The 18,455-nt window shown below is 33.8% G+C and overlaps 2 protein-coding genes across 5 annotated transcripts; one reads left to right on the forward strand and one right to left on the reverse strand.

The window, feature by feature from the left end:
* The first annotated feature begins 29 nt into the window (after nucleotides 1-29).
* On the forward strand, nucleotides 30-2,961 carry LOC105118762 (uncharacterized). 2 transcript variants are annotated; one of them, XR_841019.1, is made up of 4 exons: nucleotides 30-485; nucleotides 741-853; nucleotides 936-2,442; nucleotides 2,665-2,961. XR_841019.1 is itself a non-coding variant. In XM_011016785.1 (3 exons), exons 1-3 carry the CDS (start codon nucleotides 69-71, stop codon nucleotides 1,852-1,854), a joined length of 1,449 nt encoding a protein of 482 aa, XP_011015087.1. In that variant the 5' UTR covers nucleotides 30-68; the 3' UTR covers nucleotides 1,855-2,486. The 2 variants fall into 2 exon arrangements, 1 of the variants encoding a protein (XP_011015087.1); XM_011016785.1 differs by lacking the exon at nucleotides 2,665-2,961 and having other exon boundaries at nucleotides 936-2,486.
* Nucleotides 2,962-3,604: 643 nt separating this feature from the next.
* Nucleotides 3,605-9,250, reverse strand: LOC105118763 (kelch-like protein 5). 3 transcript variants are annotated; one of them, XM_011016786.1, is made up of 11 exons: nucleotides 9,059-9,249; nucleotides 8,391-8,556; nucleotides 7,880-8,061; nucleotides 7,169-7,759; nucleotides 6,981-7,058; nucleotides 5,817-6,141; nucleotides 5,528-5,727; nucleotides 5,156-5,232; nucleotides 4,617-4,718; nucleotides 4,088-4,274; nucleotides 3,605-3,997 (listed from the first exon to the last, which is right to left on the reverse strand). In XM_011016786.1, the coding sequence occupies exons 2-11, from the start codon at nucleotides 8,530-8,532 to the stop codon at nucleotides 3,908-3,910; spliced, it is 1,974 nt and encodes a 657-aa protein (XP_011015088.1). In that variant the 5' UTR covers nucleotides 8,533-8,556; nucleotides 9,059-9,249; the 3' UTR covers nucleotides 3,605-3,907. The 3 variants fall into 3 exon arrangements, with proteins under 3 accessions (XP_011015088.1, XP_011015089.1, XP_011015090.1); XM_011016787.1 differs by lacking the exon at nucleotides 6,981-7,058 and having other exon boundaries at nucleotides 9,059-9,250; XM_011016788.1 differs by lacking the exons at nucleotides 8,391-8,556; nucleotides 9,059-9,249 and having other exon boundaries at nucleotides 7,867-7,955.
* Between the last annotated feature and the right edge of the window lie 9,205 nt (nucleotides 9,251-18,455).

An 18,455-nucleotide genomic window follows, 5' to 3' on the forward strand; every position in this document is an offset into this window, starting at 1 on the left:
TAAATTATTATGTTTTTATACTTGTATCTGCTTTATAGAGATTTATTGTTCACTTTCTTTGAATCCAGATGGAGCCTATTTTGGAGGGAAAATTGGTCTTGGATAGTGCAAGAGTAGCTGCGTTTCTTGTACTTGCCATCTCAGTTCCACTCTCACAAAATCAGAATGGTCAAAATATTCCACCTAGATTATTTTCTTATGCAGTAACCTTGCTAGGGAGGATCTCTTCTGCTTTGAGAGAAGTTGTAGACCAAGATACACTTTTTGCATATTTGTCTCAGTGCAGTAGATCCTCCACTTGTGGCACAGAAGTGGAGTTGTCATTATTGCCAGTTGTTGATGAGGCTGTTTTAACTCATAGCAGAAAGGATGTCAATGGTCCCGTTGGTGTGCCCATGCTACAAACTGGCAATGAAACTTCCAAAGTTCAGCCTGTGATTTCATGTGAATTAGAGGATTTAGCTACTTCAATTGTAGAATGCCAGGCAGATGAGCTTGATGAAGTCATGAAATCTACTTCAATTGTAGAATGCCAGGCAGATGAGCTTGATGAAGTCATGAAATCTACTTCAATTGTAGAATGCCAGGCAGATGAGCTTGATGAAGTCATGAAATCTACTTCAATTGTAGAATGCCAGGCAGATGAGCTTGATGAAGTCATGAAATCTACTTCAATTGTAGAATGCCAGGCAGATGAGCTTGATGAAGTCATGAAATCTACTTCAATTGTAGAATGCCAGGCAGATGAGCTTGATGAAGTCATGAAATCTGTGAACCTTATCATTGCAAGGGCCAGAGATGCCTGGCTTTTGGTACAATCAAGGTGCACCAATGTAGCAGTGAGAGCTCTGAGGTTGTACTCTAATTATATGTAAATTTTCCTTGCCATATTTAATGCCCCTGTAATTTTTTATACTAATTTTTTGCTTGTGCAGGGATTGCAAGAGAGAATTGGCAATGTTAACCTCTGCATCCCTTGAATCTGCTGGTATATTGGCATTTACGTTGCAATACCTCCAGGTAATGAAACTGTTTGCTAAGATATGGGAGCACATTGTATGGAAGATAAGGTCCGATGAAACAGGAGGACTGGAATATCTATTTGGGAAACTAGATGTGAGGCTCAGAGAACTGAGGTATAGATATATAGGGTTTTCCAAGGAAGAGGAGTTGCATGTGTTGGAGCTTATAGTTGTGGCCTGTTTGTTGAGGTTATCCAAAGTTGAAATCTGCTGCTCTCCGGCTACAATGAAAAAATTGTCTGCCATAATTTCACATATAGAGATTCTCAATGATAAAGGACCCATTGAACCATCCAATATTTTAATGGACGCTAAGAAAATAGTGCATGAGATCGAGTCTTCTAAAGCTGGTATCTCATGCAGTCTCTTCCTGATTACAAACTTAGTTGATTTCTTCACCCTTAAGCTGTTTAGTTTATGCTCGAGAGTAAGGCATATAAATGCAGAACTTGATATTCCTGGTAATGATTCTGAAAATCCTCTTCCTTTTGTCTCTGGACTACCTGTGGCTATACCTTTGGATATTACTTTATACAATGTCAGTAGCAAGAATAGGTTGTGGCTTACGATAAGAATGAGTCAGGAGTCAACTCAATTTGTCTTCTTAGATTTGAACCTATTAGGAGGCTGCAATGAAATCAAGAAATTTACATTTATGGCACCCTTTTACAGAACTCCAAAAGCTCGTTCATTCTCATCATGGATTGGTATAGGCATGGAATGTGCTCTTGAGGATTGCCACTTAGTGAAACACTGTGGAGGTCCAAAACGTGAATTGGTTTATCTTTGCCAGGAAAAAGAAGTTCATTTGTGCTTGGTTCGGAGGGACTGAATGGCTTTTTGATATTTCACGTGTCACAGATCCTCATTGCATTTGTCCTCTATTTGCTGGAAGCTGGGTTCATCAGTTGATCATAGACCTTGTTTTTATCTCATAATCATTGTGATGGTACGAACCTGGCCCTTGTATATGGGAAAATGGTCTAGATCTTCTTGTGATAAGTATGCATGAACAAGGATAGTGTGGAGAAGTTGCTCGTTTTCCTTCACATCAGATTATCCTGATGTCAATTTTCCCCTCTTGGTTGATTTGTAAAAGCTCTGACCACTGCTACATTTTCAAAACTATGCATGCAAATTTACAGAAGTGGATGGTTTTCCCTGTGGATCATGCGCCAGTGCCAGCTGATCTCCAATGCTGGGTTGGCTTGTGAAAGTTATGTGGTGGATACTTATGAAAGCTACGTATTGGACAATTTTAAACCTGAAATCTTTCTGTCTTTATTGCTGTTTCCTTAATAAGTTTGCTAGGTTGCGTTACTTGGGATAAAGCTGCTGAAGGTCTTTTCATGGATGAAAGAGGCATGCTGTAAACCCTGGAAGATTCTGGATATTGCTGATAGTACTCGTATTCGTAATGGTATGCTTTTGGGCCCTCAAAATTCTGAATTTCTTTTTTCAAAGTTATATATTCTGTCTTGTTATAACCATTTTGTTTTTTTTTTGAAATTATGCTTATACTGTACACATACTTTTGTAAAGAAAGGAACCAGCCATGTACTAATGTTGAAAGCAGTTGTTACATTTTTAGCTCCTAATCGCATGTGCCTCTTAACTTGTTAAAGTTTGAATCATTTGACAGGTCCTTGAAATCGGAACTCAGAGGTCGATCAAATACAGTAGGCTCCAGATAGATTTACTTTCAAGTATCAACAAGAACAAAGAGTCCCACAAACTGAAGTTAATTCATTGCCTGAGATTTACAATTGATTTTTATGTTCATCCTGTGTATTTTCTTGAAATTTGCTGGTTTTGATGTTAATACAGCAGTGACATCTGCTATGCTGATGCTAATGAACCTTCATTGGTCGATATGCATGAACAATTGCAGTTTGTAATGGTGGGTCTTTAGTGGTCTAATGTCAAATTCTTGAAATCACGTTTCTAGTTTTCTTATTAGATTCATGTGTTTGGTAATGTGAAGGTTCCTTTTCAATTAAAAATATATTAAAATGATTTTTTTAATATTATTTATTTATTTATTTATTATATTAACATATTGAAATAATTGAAAAGAATCTAAAATGTATTAATTTAATGTTTTTTATATAAAAAACATTTTAAAAAGCAGGTCGAATCACATGATTCCACTGATGAAAATCAAAATAATATGGCAGTACCTTGTCGAGGATACAATCAATTGGTTATACATCGCGTGATTGTGGGGAACGTTGTTTTTTATTTTATTTACTTTTAACATATGCTTACACATGCAAAAGCCGAAGAGGCTCCATTTATTGAGCTTTGCATGGACCTCTCTCATTCATAGGCTTATCAAACGAACCAAAAGCCGAAGAGGCTCCACTTATTGAGCTTTGCATGGACCTCTCTCATTCATAGGCTTACCAAACGAACCACAGCCATAAAATTACAAACAAACGTTAAGATCATTTCCCCTGTCCATTTTCCCTGTTCTATGATTTCATTCTTCTTCTGTCATGAAAAAAATATGATGATTAGAGAGAGAGAGAGATTACGTTCTAATTCAATTGTAACATCTAGCAGGAAAAGTAGATTGAAGGTTCATGTCAACAAACTGATGAAAGGTCAACTGCAGTCACGATCCCATCTTTGCAAACAGAATTCAAGATCACGCACAAAAAGTTCAGATAGTGACCAAGGCAACTACCATTGTTCGTGGTATTTGATGATCAATTTGATGACGGGATTACTGTCTTTTACATACTTGAACAAATGCTATACTGCCTGTTGCTTGCATCCCACGTCATGATCTTAAAAAAAAAAAAAAACACTTTTGGCTTCTAATGACCAATCATCATACCAATTTCTTAACACTCAAAAAGATTATCAACCATTTCCATGATTTAAAAAGCAATAGCAGACAAAAAGCATCTTTTCTTGATGGCCCTGGACTTCTTTTCTTGCCATCCCTGACCCTGCTTGAAATGTTCAACCTGCCATTTCGTAGGGGGATTAAAATACATATGTGAAAAGACAAAGTAATGCAGAAGGTAACGTGGAGATATTTGCAGAAGGTAGCATACGGTATCTATCATGTTCTCATCAGATTCCAGCCCTCCAATAACATATATTGATTCCTTAATGGCGGCGGCGGCGGAATAGCCTCTAGGCTTGTTCATGGGTTCCCCAGGGATCCACGAGTCAAGACGAGGATCAAATATTTCTGTGCTTGAAACCATTGTGCTTCCATCATAACCGCCCAAGGCATATCTAAAAAGGGAATTTTCCATAATTAACAGCATGCATGCATCCTGAAGCAGATACTAAAAAACCACAGACGGTGAAATTCATCAAGTAGCATAATTCAAACCAATGAGAAAATAGCGCCTAAAAGCAGCTGGAATGGTGCAACCATTATTTTACATCTTTAATTATCAAAAATTTGGGTCTCTTCTCTGCGGCCTAATTAAGGAGGATTACCTCTCTGCTGGGATGGTGAAACTCAATATATTTAAACACCAAATTTTGAATTTGGGTAGGACTACTATTTGCAAGCTCATTAATATATTACACACACTGCTGCCTTTAACATAGTAAGAAATGAAAACTTACAGTTTTTCATTCAAAACAACCAATGAATGGCAGCCCCTCTTTGCATTCATGCTTGCAATTCTGCTCCAAGAATGTTCTCTGGGATCAAATCTTTCAGCAGTCCTGAAAGAATAAAAGGTAGTCAGCCATTATAATGGATTTTTTTATGTGAAGGGCCTATTTCCAATATGTTCCTAGCAGATTAAACACCCACAGTTTCCCTTCAAGATAGAGTAAAAAATCAGTACACTACAGGGTCCTGGCTCCTGAGGCAAGATTATCTTGTTGAAAAGGAACTAGAAAGCAAAAAAATTAAACTTCAACCAGGCTCCATCTCTATGTGAGTATTAACTCAGGAAACTATTGTCAGAAACAGCAAACATCCTCAACTTCCAAATCCTCAATCTCATCTCAATCCTTTATGCACATAAATGCGCTCGCTTGTATGCATGTTTGCAGGTATTCATGCAAGTATTACATGCTTCATGAATTTGACCAAAGATGCCAGCATAGAACATAAGACTAGTGATGGAACAAAAAGGAATGACATGTTACAATACTTTGAATAATCACTCCCATCAAATCCACCAGTTGCATAAAGTACACCATTGAGTTCCACAGCTGCAAGAGCAAATCGCTGGAACAAAACAAGGAAACAGTAGAACAGCATTTAATCAGGTTATCCAAACATATCAAATCCAATGAAAGAGTTACTCGAGGTCATGAAAAGCAGACTTGAAAGGAAAAGCCAAAAAAAGAAAAAGTAAATACAACTATGTAAGAGGCACATGGGAAATCACAAGCAAATGAACCTGCTATCACAAACTTCATCCTTGACTAAGGGTATAACTGCCAAGTTCTAAAACCTTTGGAACTTCAAATCACTCCAAGAAGATCCACCAATATAAAGCAAGACAAGCAGTGACTTCTACCTTCTGTAGCATTGACCTTGTTGGGATCCACTTTCCAATATCTAAAACAAGCATTTCAACATCTGCAAAGCATTCAACCCCATTTCCACCACCCATGGCAAATATTTTGTCATTTAAAGTAGCCCCAGCCAAACTCCCTTTCTTCCCGGTCAGCGATGGGCGAGGGGTCCATTGATCATTTGCTGGATTGTATGATTCAACTTCATATGACATGAAAAAAAAAATTGTCAAGAAATATACGAGTTTTAGTAAAAAAACAAAAATTAAGAAACAGTAAGGGAGCTCATACCCGTGTCATACCACAACTGGCCATTCCCACCACCAAATACATAAAGCTCTTCATGAAACTGTACAACTGAAGCATATGACCGAACACAGCTCATTGGCCTCAAAGATTTCATTACATCTTGAGAGGGAAAATATAAACTGAAAGTCGACAACCACGATTCACCATCATATCCCCCCATCAGATGGATGGCATCAGTAGGATCCAATTGCTCTTCGTCAAACAAATTATTGGCTGTTTCATCTATGTCTGCCTTGGAAGGATTAGACATGGATTCCAACATCATACACCGATCTTTCAACTGTTGAATTTGTTCTTCAGCCTCAACCTGAAATGCCATCCAGAAAGCCATTCATAAAAAATACACAGCATATAAATGTAAAGAGACAAATACAAGCATGGACTGGTATCCAAGAACATTGTGCCATAATATAGCAGATTTTCTAAGGATGAGATGCAGAGTTTATGGCTGGGGAAAATATCATAGAGACCTAAATTTGAATATTTAACATCACAGAAACAGATGCAAATCTATGATGAAGTCCATAAAGTACAGTAGAAATGAGACAAACATGCCACATGTTCAAATCTTTGATCAGTCTAAGGACTCTAATTATAGAGCAACAGTACATGAGATTGCCTTGGGTATATCATCTGCCGAGCTGAAGCCCTCCTCCAGGAAACTGGAATAAAATTATGCATTCAATTCCTAATCTACTCTTGATGCAATTTTTTTTAATCTACAAATAGTTATTTAGGTGCATGTAATCGATTGCAGTGGGTCTCTTTTTCACTAACCAGCAATACCAAATTGCCTCTAACTTCAGCATTTCTAGTTTAGCCTCTTATGGAAATATCATATCAACCTTTTTTTCCCTAGAATTCGTTGCCAAACATCAATCCACCTAATATAGTTATATACAACAGTTACGGAATTACAAAGTAAATTTTGTTCCTACAAATAACAAAGGCCATTACCAGTTAAAGACCAGTCCCTTCAATCACTCTACAAAAATATTGTAGCCAGTTCAATCCCACTGGATGTCCAATTACTTACCAATTGGCATGGCAAACTTCAATCTGCCTGAAGTTAAATAAAAAAAGGCATTTCAACATCTAGAACATAGCAACTACAAAAACAGAAGTCTTGAGGCACTTAAACAATACCAGCTTCTGTTCTAAATAACCCATCTTCAGAGTTTGTTCTGTTCTAAAAGCCTTAAGCTCCTCCATCCCTTGAACCAACTACAAATATAGACAGAACAAAAACAGCAAGAGAGAGAAATGAATATCATTGAATAAAATGTCGTCATCCATGACATGATTAAGATGAATAAATAAAAGAAAAACTCCACCTGAGCAATGGTAGATTGACAAAAGGTACAAGGATTGACATCATTCTTTTCCTCTGAACCCATCTGCCCCTCTGCAGAAGCCTTCTCCTCCAAGTGCATATCATGTAAAGGAGAAGAATCTTCTGTGCCATCCCTCAAAGAAGAGGCTTGAGGTTCAGATCTGAGAGCCAATTCTTGCAGCTTCTTGAATATTAGCTCTCTCTCTTCTTGTTCCACTGCTGTCATATCCAACTGATCTTTCACTGGTTGATTATCTACATCTGAAGAAGCAATGTGTGCAGAATCTGACTTTGTACTTGAATTATCAGTGTGGTCACTTTCTGAAGCAGGCAAGTTGTCTCCTTCATCTTCCCCTCTTGATTTAGATAAGGGACCAGGTTGGAGCATGTTTCTCCACTTCTCTATCTTCTGTGTCAATACAGAGGTGCCAGGGGAAACAGCTAAAGATGCTAATAAGGACATCAGCTTGCTGGTTTGAACATGGTCAAGCTCAAACCAGAAATGATTATGATTGTAGTAGTTATCAGCAATAATCGGTTTAAACTGTTCTTCACACAGTGGTTGACATTGCAGCCGCACGTGAATTTGAACCTTGTTCACCAAACCATAATTTCAGAAGAATAGCATTCTTGATTATAACGCAAAGTGTTCTCCATATAATCTTAATGACTAAAAAAATCTTAGTATTTAAGACAAACCTTCATTTAATACCTGGGAAGGATATGGTGTTCTTTGTGCACCATCACTGGTCCAGCCATACGGGTTTATGCTCATTTGGCCAGAGCTAGCAGCCTCATATATCCCATAAAGCTTCCTGTCACTATAGTTGAATAGGAAGAGAGGCAGGCCGGGATCAATATTCTTTACATAAGAAAAATGCTGACCCGGTAAACCTGTTCAAATTGAAAGAAAAATTTTATGATTCCTGGGATACAAATGTGAGCCTAATAATCTACCACCGTTTAACATGCTTCTCAATAAATATTATATTTTATAAAAATGCTCATTGTTCTCCTCCGATGCTTCACTATTTATAAGCATAGGGGCCAAGATAAACACCAGAATCCTCGCATTAAAAAATATTTCATAACATGGTGAATTCGACATGCATGAATTCATTACCAGTTACATCACTAAAGCATGATCTTACCAAATAGTAATAAGAACATCTAAAAGGTACTATAAAACAAACAAGGCAATCAAACAAATGCAGAGAACTGACCAAAGAGTTGCTTGGATAAGCACTCTCTTATCGTATTGTTCGTACAAACAAATATTACACCTCCAAGCTGACTCTTCTTCAAATTTCTAGCATACATATTGTCAATCGCCAGGTTACTTGACACCCGCCCACCTCTTTCCATCGAAAAATGCCTGTGCTTTCCTCCCTGCTACCATCAATCACAACATTAATGGTCAACCTCAAAGACCCCTCTTAGTTTCCCAAAAAGCAAAAAAAATAATGTCAAATACAAAGAACAAAACATTAATTTCATGCCTTCTCCATGTCCAATTCAAAGCTTATGATCAATCATTTCTCATGACAAAAGACATTAAGCTTTGAAGAAAAGAAAACGTTTGTGAGGCATAAAATCAAGCACATGGTAACTACATGTTAGTCACACACAAATTCATTCACAAACTCTTAAAAAAAACACATCATTATTTTTTATGAATTTAAAAAGGAAATTACTAAAGTAAATTAAACAGAGAAGGAATGAAGAATCGCAAAATCTGTACAGAGAAATAAATGTATCAAAACCCTAATAAATTCCAAATTATCTCAAAAAATATTTCGATGCCACTGCCAAAACATTCAAAAAAAAATATCAAAATCGGTTCACATTGTTAGATACAGAGAAGAGAGAGAAAGAGAGGAGAGAATCGTACTGATGAGGGAATGGGTTAGGTTCAGAGAGTAAGCGAGTGAAGGGAGGTTTAAACTTTAAAGGAAAAGGAAACTCTCTCTCTCTCTCTCTCCCTCTCTCTGGAAGAAAGCAAGGGAACACAGTAAGGTTTTCGTCCCTATGCAGTATCCCACATCGGATGGATATAAACCATCATAAACCCGTATATTCACTGGAGAATGCCCGCCGTGCCAATCCTCCGTGAGTCAGAGTGAGTGGGTCATTAAAAGACCCAGGAAAGTCCCCGGGCCCAATTCTGCAGAAATGCAGCCCTGGAAACAGGGTCGCTTCGTGTATCGAGTCTTTCCTGTGCATAGCGCAGGTGGCTGAGACGCGTGTGGAGCCTTGACTTGATGCCGAAGTAACTTGGCTGAATGTACAGTTATTCACTCGGTTCACACTAGTACGTGGACCAACAGAACGGGGCTTACGACTCATGGTATCCTTTTTGCTCTCTCTTCAGAGGCCCATGGCATTCATGCACATTTTTTTGGTTCTTCGGGCCAGTGTGAGTACAGTACATAAAATAGGACCGAAAAGAAAAGGGTAGGTTTAGTTTGTTAGGCATAAAATAGGACATCAAGAGGATTACTCTGTATATTAAGGGCGTTATTTTAAAAGGCAGTCGGGTTTCTTTTACCAATTAACTTGCCAGACAGTAAAAATAGATTAATTTTGAATTGATTTTTTTATACCTAAAATGAGTTAGGAGAAGGGTTAACTAGATTAATCAAATAATTTTTATTGTCTGCTTCGTATCCATATTTGTAAGATGTAAACCATTTCATTCTCCAGGCTTGCAGGGTGTACTTGTTTTTTGTGTTTAAAAAAATATTTTTGAAATTTTTTTATGATTTTGAATTGTTTTAATATGTTAATATAAAAAAATTAAAAATATGCTATTTTAATACATTTTAAAAAACAATGTTAAAAAATAAAAAATGCTGCACAGAATTCAATCTCATCTCAACCACTACATGCAGAAGTCTGGGAGTCTCTGATCAACAGAAATTTGCAGCACTCAAAATATCGCCTATTTCACAATTATATATTCAAATTTTCCCATAATTGCTAGCACCATCTTTAATGCTTGAAACTTGGAAGAGGATGCAGCCAAATCCATACTGGTTGGGTCTAGGATCAAGAAACCTATAGGTCGTAGCCCAACAGCTACACCCAAACATTGACTTGGGCACATTAATGCTTACCCAAAGAGGTAATCTAAAACCTAGCCACTCGCATGCCACCTGCACCTCTTCATCGAGGCTGGTTTAGGCTAACACGGTCCATGCCAGTGATGTGCAAAACTTGTGGTGTGTGTTTGATTTTGCAGTGGTTTTAGGTTTTTTTTCAAAAAAAAACAATCCGAAATATCTATTAATTAACCCAGCACACCCTAGTGGCTCCAATTATTGCAGCTATGCAGCTTGTAATGTTCATTGGATGTGAGCAGAAAGGCAGAGTAGAAAATCCAATGAACAAAAACAAAATCGGCCATGTTTTTCAGGGATGCTTTCACACCAGACATGTCACAAACTTTCTCTAGTGAAGTTCTATTCCAGATTTGAACCAGTACGGATTTTGATTATTATTGTCGTTGTCATTATTTCTCTCTTTCATGATAATGGTTGATCTTGGATTCAAAACCCCATGACCATTTTTCATGCTTTTGCTCATGGTCACAAATGTCAACTGGATTTCCAACACTAAAGTCCAGCTTTTGGTTAATTCAGTGGAAACCATGAGAGAGGAATCCGTGCTGCGCAGTAGTTACTTTGGTTTTTGGCAGTGCAGAGCACTGTTGGTGTTCTGTTCAATTTAATATTGCCAGTTGATGATGGGCCATTCCCCTGTCTCTTATTGTTTCCTTTCTTCTTAGCAACGAAAACAAAAAGGAAGAAGAAGAAGATGAAAAAGGAGGATGAGACAGTAACTAACTATTTAGATCTTGGTATCTTTGATGCTGAATATTTTTGAAAGTATTTTTTATTTATAAATATATTAAAATAATATTTGTTTTTAAAAAATGTCTGTCTTACATTGATATATTAAAATGATTTTAAAATATAAAAGAATTGATTTGAAACAAATAAAAAAATTATTTTTAAAAAGGTTATTTTTAAAAGTAAAAACAAACATAATCTGGGATACTTTTTAAAAATATTTTTTAATTAAAAAATATATTAAATTAAATTTTTTAATTAATATTAAAAAATCAAAATCATTAAAAATTTACTTAAAAATCATTAATTTAATGCAATTTAAAAAGCAGAAACATACTCACCGTTAAAAAAAAAAACCCAACAAGGATCATCAACTATTATTATATTCATAAGTACTTGTATACTTGATGAACACCCAATTACTTGGTTCGATCAGTCAATGCTTGAAGACTAGCTAATCTTGTCTATTGACTAAAGTTTGAAAGTTCTAAGAATCAGAGAGAAAAAAAGGGTCCCAGTATGCCCTTCTGCTAATTACTGTTTAGGTTACCAATTTCTCAATCCATAATTAATAGATAGCACATAGAGAGTCAATTGCCATTTAGAATTGGCCATCACTTCGTTTGATGTCAAGTAAATCAAGCCTTCTTATAATTAAGTTGGTTGGGATAACATGAGCAATGGACAATTATGGGCTAACCATGATGGCGTGTGCATACTTTGTATGTGTTAATTTCTTATTGATTTCAAATGATCAATGATGATATTAGGAAAACTTCGAATTGGGATCTTGATCTTTCAACGACTAGTTAATGAGTTTGTCAAGATGATTGGACTTGACTCCTAGTTGATGAATTGGCAAAACGATTAGACTTGACCACTACTTAATAAGTTGACGAGGTAACTGAATTTGATTGCTACATGCTCTCTTGAAAAAAAAATTACAATCAAAACAAGGTAGGAAAGAGAAGGAGAATGGAAAGTGCAAGAAGTATGTGTTCCTCTTCTATGAACTTGAGTCCTCTTTGTGATCTCGTAAATGAACTTATATTTACTTGGTGATTTAGAGTATCTAAATACTTGAGTCACATAAATTTATCTCATAAGGTAATAATGAAGAATAATTAATTTTCCTTGTAACTAACTTGAAAATATAAACTTGAAAATATAAATTATTAGTTGTTGTGTTATTGATAAAAAAGTTATCATTTGAAGATTATTGACGTAAATAATTTGTGCTATATGATAAAATAGGTTAACAGGTGATAACTCACTATCAACAATAAAAACATTGTACTAACAATTCATGTAGTATAAGGATAAGAGAGTGGAGCATCTTATTGATTTTCATGGAGGTAGTAATCATGTATTAGTGAGTGTTTGTTCACGCGATAGCTTTAACTTTTAAAATAAATCATGTAAGCTAGAGATTATATAATTTGAAAAAAATAATTGATTGTTTGATGGGATTCATAAATTTTTTCCTCAAATCTCTGTTTCGCACATAGTAACTAAGAGCTGCTTCTCATGTAATTCACCTAAACACTATTCACAACAATGTCCAAGTGAATTAATAATTTATATAGTTACTGTTCACTCCAAGAAATTAACAGTGTCCAGGTAGATTATATAACTCATCTAGCAACGCAAGAAACATTTACATGACATTGTTCACGTAAATAATGACATATGAATTTTTTTGATATTGTTCATGTGAATAATATTCATTGGACTGTATTTAACCCAATAAAAGAATTTTTTTTTCAAATTATATTCCACTCAAAAAACTAATATTTAATATTATTTAATAACACTATATAAATTAGAAGAATATTACATGATAACATAAAATTTGTGGAATTGATTGCAATTGTAATTTTGTTTAAGTTAATAGAATAATAAAAAATATTTAATATAAAATATTATTTATTTAATGATATAATAATAGTACCTAAATCTATAATATTTAAATTAAAAACCATCAACATTAAGATATATTATTTTTAGTTATTTTATCACCTCAATTTCAAAACATGTTTAACCAAACACATTAAATTATTTTTTATTTAATTTTAATTTTAATTATAGTTTTAACGAAATATATATAAATACCAAAACAATTTCAACTAAAAATAATTTTTATAAAATAATTTTTTAAAATTACAATTACAAAAATTACTATAATATTAAACAAATTCTTAAAGTGTCTTCCAGCCACGGGACTTCCTGGGAATTTCCATGGAGGACGTGGTTCCGAGGTGGTCGTGAAGATGCCTAGTTTTGGATTGCTAAAGAACAGGAGAGAGTCCCTTGAGCTGGAGAAAAGTCTGCTCGGAGGACCGGGTAGAGGAGGCTCAGGCAGCCAGTTAGGGCTGAGCTCTTGTTTTTTTCCTTGTACTACCAATCAGAATCCAATATTTAAAAGAGGGGAAAAAAAAATGATCACCGAGCCTTTTACTTACTAGTACTGGCCTCATGCTAACTATCAATAAACGACAAAGTTAATCTTCGCCGGAAAAATAAATAAATAAATAAAAACAATGGGACTTTGATTTTAATTTCAAGTCTTTATATGAATATGATGGCCTGCTGTCCGTTGCATTACAAGTTGGATGTTCATATTAATTTCATGTTGTCTTAGCATAAAGCTCCACTCTCCAAAGTCAAAAGGCTTTTGTTTCATGTTTTATTGTCCAAGTGAACGGTGACATCTCTGCTCTTACATGAGCTGTATTCCTTTATATTTCTTTTTGGGTCTGGTCTTTGTGGTGGGGACGGCGCATAAAAAGTGTTAAAAAACACAAACACAACAGGTTAAAATAACCTTTTTTTTGTTTTAAAAATATTTATGATAACAAATATATTTTTATTTCAATTTTTTTTGATATCCTAGATTGTTTTCATATCATAATATTAAAAATAAATTTTTGAAAATAAAAAATATTATTTTATATATTTATAAATAATAATCACTTTATAAAATAACTTTCATCACATTGTATCTTTTTTTTTTTTTTAAGGGTAACTTGGAGCAGAATTTGGCTTGATTTTATGTGATTAAGATGGATGAGATGTTCTTTCTTCTTTTTCATGTTCATCTAGCACATTAATCTCTTTGAGTTGCAACTTTTTGCGGTTCCATTCGGCCTTTTCTTCTATAATTCTTTAATCCTTTTCTTTTTGACAAATAATTTGGTTATTTTTTCTGTTTGTACTTCATCCATCACTTCATGCAGACACTTGTAGAGGAAGAGACAGAATCCCATCTGGGGTAAAAGATTTTTCACCCTAGCACCCCACATGATCATTTCATCTCTGAGACAGTTGATTTTCCTCGGAGCAGTATAAAATCTTGAGAAAAAAAGATGAAGATTTTGGATTCATTAAGAGGATTGTACTTGAATCTGTTTACATGTAATGCAGAGCACACAGACGTGGCTCATTTCTATGGCTACATTGAAATTGAAACCTTGGATGCTTTCTATCTAGAAAATCTTACAGAATTGTTATTTTCACGTATTAAAAAAAAAAAATCTTACTTTGTCATAAATCAATGGAGGAACGGGCTATACTATCGAGCACTCTTAATGAAAGATGACCTCTCTGTCATTTTTCTCTCAAGATCATAAGATGTAATTATCAAACTCTTATTTTTGAAAGATATAAAATCCAAGAATTAGATAGATAAAGCAAGAATACTGATGGAGAGAGTATTAACATGAAAAAAAAGAAAAAAGAAGTTAGATGGATCCACAGCCATTTAAATCTAAATTTTTTCAATGTCAAATAGAGTTCCAAATCTAAATTTTTTCAATATAAAATAGAGAGAAAGGGAGATAAAAAGAATCGCAACTAATGATTCATCGAGAAAACCACTAAGGATTTTTTTTTATAATTATGAATATTTAAATCAACTTATATATATCTTGATTAATTTTATAAGATTTTAAAGTTAAAAATTATATAAATTCTAGTAATTCTAAGATTTATGATATTTAAACTAATAATTTTTAAAAAATAAATTTAAAATTTAACTCATTAAGTTATATTTTTCAAGATTTTTCTAAATTTTTTTGGCTACCATAAAAAAGAGAGAGAAAATAGCAAAATCTAAAGAATATTTGTTTTTTGCGGTGGATTAAAGCATGTTTGGTGGTGCGATGAATTGTTATTTTATTATTTAAAAAAATTATATTTTAAATTATTTTAACTCCAACGCCTCTTTCAAATTATCGCAACCTAGGAGAATAAAATAAAGGAAACTTCGCTCCCAAACCCAACGAGAAAAAATAAGAAGATGATCTGCTTAATTTGGGGATAGTTTTCTCCAGCTGGAATAAAAATAAAATAAAAAAATAGGACTCTAGAAACCTTTTTGGAGACTGATGATTAAAGGGAATATATAATTAAGTGCGGTTTGTGCACAAGTCAAAAGCTAAATACGATTCAAAGCAGAAAAGTTAAAGAGAATCGGTGTGGTTAATATAAATTTAACACAGCTTTTCTCGCGTTCCCATGGTTTTGCTACCTCTATCTGATCGTTGTACTTTGAATACATGCCCTTTATGGATTGGCTTCTAGACTTGAGGCTTCTTTTAAGGGCAAAATTATGATGGCACAGCAAGCAAGCTCTGGCTTGCTCCACAGAAGTATGCAGCTTCCCAATGCTCTCTGCTCAGACCCTCGGAACCTTCATCAACACTGCATCTTGACAATTTCCATCGAGCCACAGATACTTCGATTTACTAGTTTTCAACTATTAAAATTCGAGAACGTTGAGATTTTAATAGAAGAAACCTTAATTTTGTCGCTAAATTAGTACCAAATTCTTGATATTGTCATGTTATTGATGAAAAAGTTATCACTAAAGAATTATTGACGTAAATGATTTGTGTTATATGACAAAATAGATTAGATAACTATCAATAATAAAAATATTGTGCTAACAATTCATGTAGTATAAGGACAAGAGAGTGGAGCATCTTATTGATCTTCATAGAGGTAGTAATCATGTATTAGTGAGTGTTTGTTCACGTGATAGCTTTAACTTCTAAAATAAATCGTGTAAGCTAGAGATTATATAATTTGAAAAAAATAATTGATTGTTTGATGGGATTCATAAATTTTTTCCTCAAATCTCTGTTTCGCACATAGTAATTAAGAGCTGCTTCTCATGTAATTCACCTGAACACTATTCACAACAATGTCCATACCAAGTGAATTAATAATTCATATAAGCACTGTTCACTCCAAGAAATGAATAATGTCTCGGTGAATTATATAACTTATCTGTCAACGCAAGAAGCATTCACCTAGCATTGTTAACGTGAATAATGCCATATGAATTTTTTTGATATTGTTCACATGAACAATGTTTATTAGACCGCATTTAATCTAGTAAAAGAAAATTTTTTTTTCAAATTATATTTTACTCAAAAAATTAATGTTTAATATTATTTAATAACATTACATAAATTAAAAGAACATTACATAATAACATAAAATTTGTGGAATTGATCACAATTCTAATTTTGTTTAAGTTAATGAAATAATAAAAAATATTTGATATAAAATATTATTTATTTAATGATATAGTAATAATATTTAAATCTATAATATTTAAATTAAAAATCATCAACTTTAAGATATATCCTTTTTAGTTATTTTATAACCTTAATTTGAAAACATGTTTAATCAAACATATTAAATTACTTTTTATTCAATTTTAATTTTAATTACAGTTTTAATAAAATATATATAAATACCAAAACAATTTTAACTAAAAATAATTTTTTAAAATCACAATTATAAAAATTATTATAATACTAAACAAATTCTTAGAGTGTCTTCCAGCCACAGGACTTCCTGGGAATTTCCATGGAGGACGGGGTTCCGAGGTGGTCGTGAAGATGCCTGGTTTTGGATCGAGTGCTTAGACTAAAGAACAGGAGAGAGTCCCCTGAGCTGGAGAAAAGTCTGCTCGGAGGACTGGGTAGAGGAGGCTCAGGCGGTCAGTCAGGGCTGAGCTCTTGTTTTTTTCCTTGTACTACCAATCAGAATTCAATATTTAAAAGAGGGGGGAAAAATGATCACCGAGCCTTTTACTTACTAGTACTGGCCTCATGCTAACTATCAATAAACTACAAAGTTAATCTTTGCCGGAAAAATAAATAAATAAATAAATAAATAAAAACAATGGGACTTTGATTTTAATTTCAAGTCTTTATATGAATATGATGGCCTGCTGTCCGTTGCATTACAAGTTGGATGTTCATATTAATTTCATGTTGTCTTAGCATAAAGCTCCACTCTCCAAAGTCAAAAGGCTTTTGTTTCATGTTTTATTGTCCAAGTGAACGGTGACATCTCTGCTCTTACATGAGCTGTATTCCTTTATATTTCTTTTTGGGTCTGGTCTTTGTGGTGGGGACGGCGCATAAAAAGTGTTAAAAGACACAAACACAACATGTTAAAATAACCTTTTTTTAAAAAAAATATATTTATGATAACAAATATATTTTTATTTCAATTTTTTTTATATCATAGATTGTTTTCGTATCATAATATTAAAAATAAAATTTTGAAAATAAATAATATTATTTTAATATATTTATAAATAATAATCATTTTATAAAATAACTTTCATCACATTATATCTTTTTTTTTAAAAAAAAAGGTAACTTGGAGGAGAATTTGGCTTGATTTTATGTGATTAAGATGGATGAGATGTTCTTTCTTCTTTTTCATGTTCATCTAGCACATTAATCTCTTTTAGTTGCAACTTTTTGCGGTTCCATTTGGCCTTTTCTTCTATAATTCTTTAATCCTTTTCTTTTTGACAAATAATTTGGTTATTTTTGCTGTTTGTACTTCATCCATGCAGAAACTTGCAGAGGAAGAGACAGAATCCCAACTGGGGTAAAAGATTTTTCACCCTAGCACCCCACATGATCATTTCATCTCTGAGACAGTTGATTTTCCTCGGAGCAGTATAAAATCTTGAGAAAAAAAGATGAAGATTTTGGATTCATTAAGAGGATTGTACTTGAATCTGTTTACATGTAATGCAGAGCACACAGACGTGGCTCATTTCTATGGCTACATTGAAATTGAAACCTTGGATGCTTTCTATCTAGAAAATCTTACAGAATTGTTATTTTCACGTATTAAAAAAAAAAAATCTTACTTTGTCATAAATCAATGGAGGAACGGGCTATACTATCGAGCACTCTTAATGAAAGATGACCTCTCTGTCATTTTTCTCTCAAGATCATAAGATGTAATTATCAAACTCTTATTTTTGAAAGATATAAAATCCAAGAATTAGATAGATAAAGCAAGAATACTGATGGAGAGAGTATTAACATGAAAAAAAAGAAAAAAGAAGTTAGATGGATCCACAGCCATTTAAATCTAAATTTTTTCAATGTCAAATAG

Source organism: Populus euphratica, unplaced genomic scaffold (genome assembly GCF_000495115.2).
Source record: "Populus euphratica unplaced genomic scaffold, PopEup_1.0 scaffold2209.1, whole genome shotgun sequence".
Lineage (NCBI taxonomy): Eukaryota > Viridiplantae > Streptophyta > Magnoliopsida > Malpighiales > Salicaceae > Populus > Populus euphratica.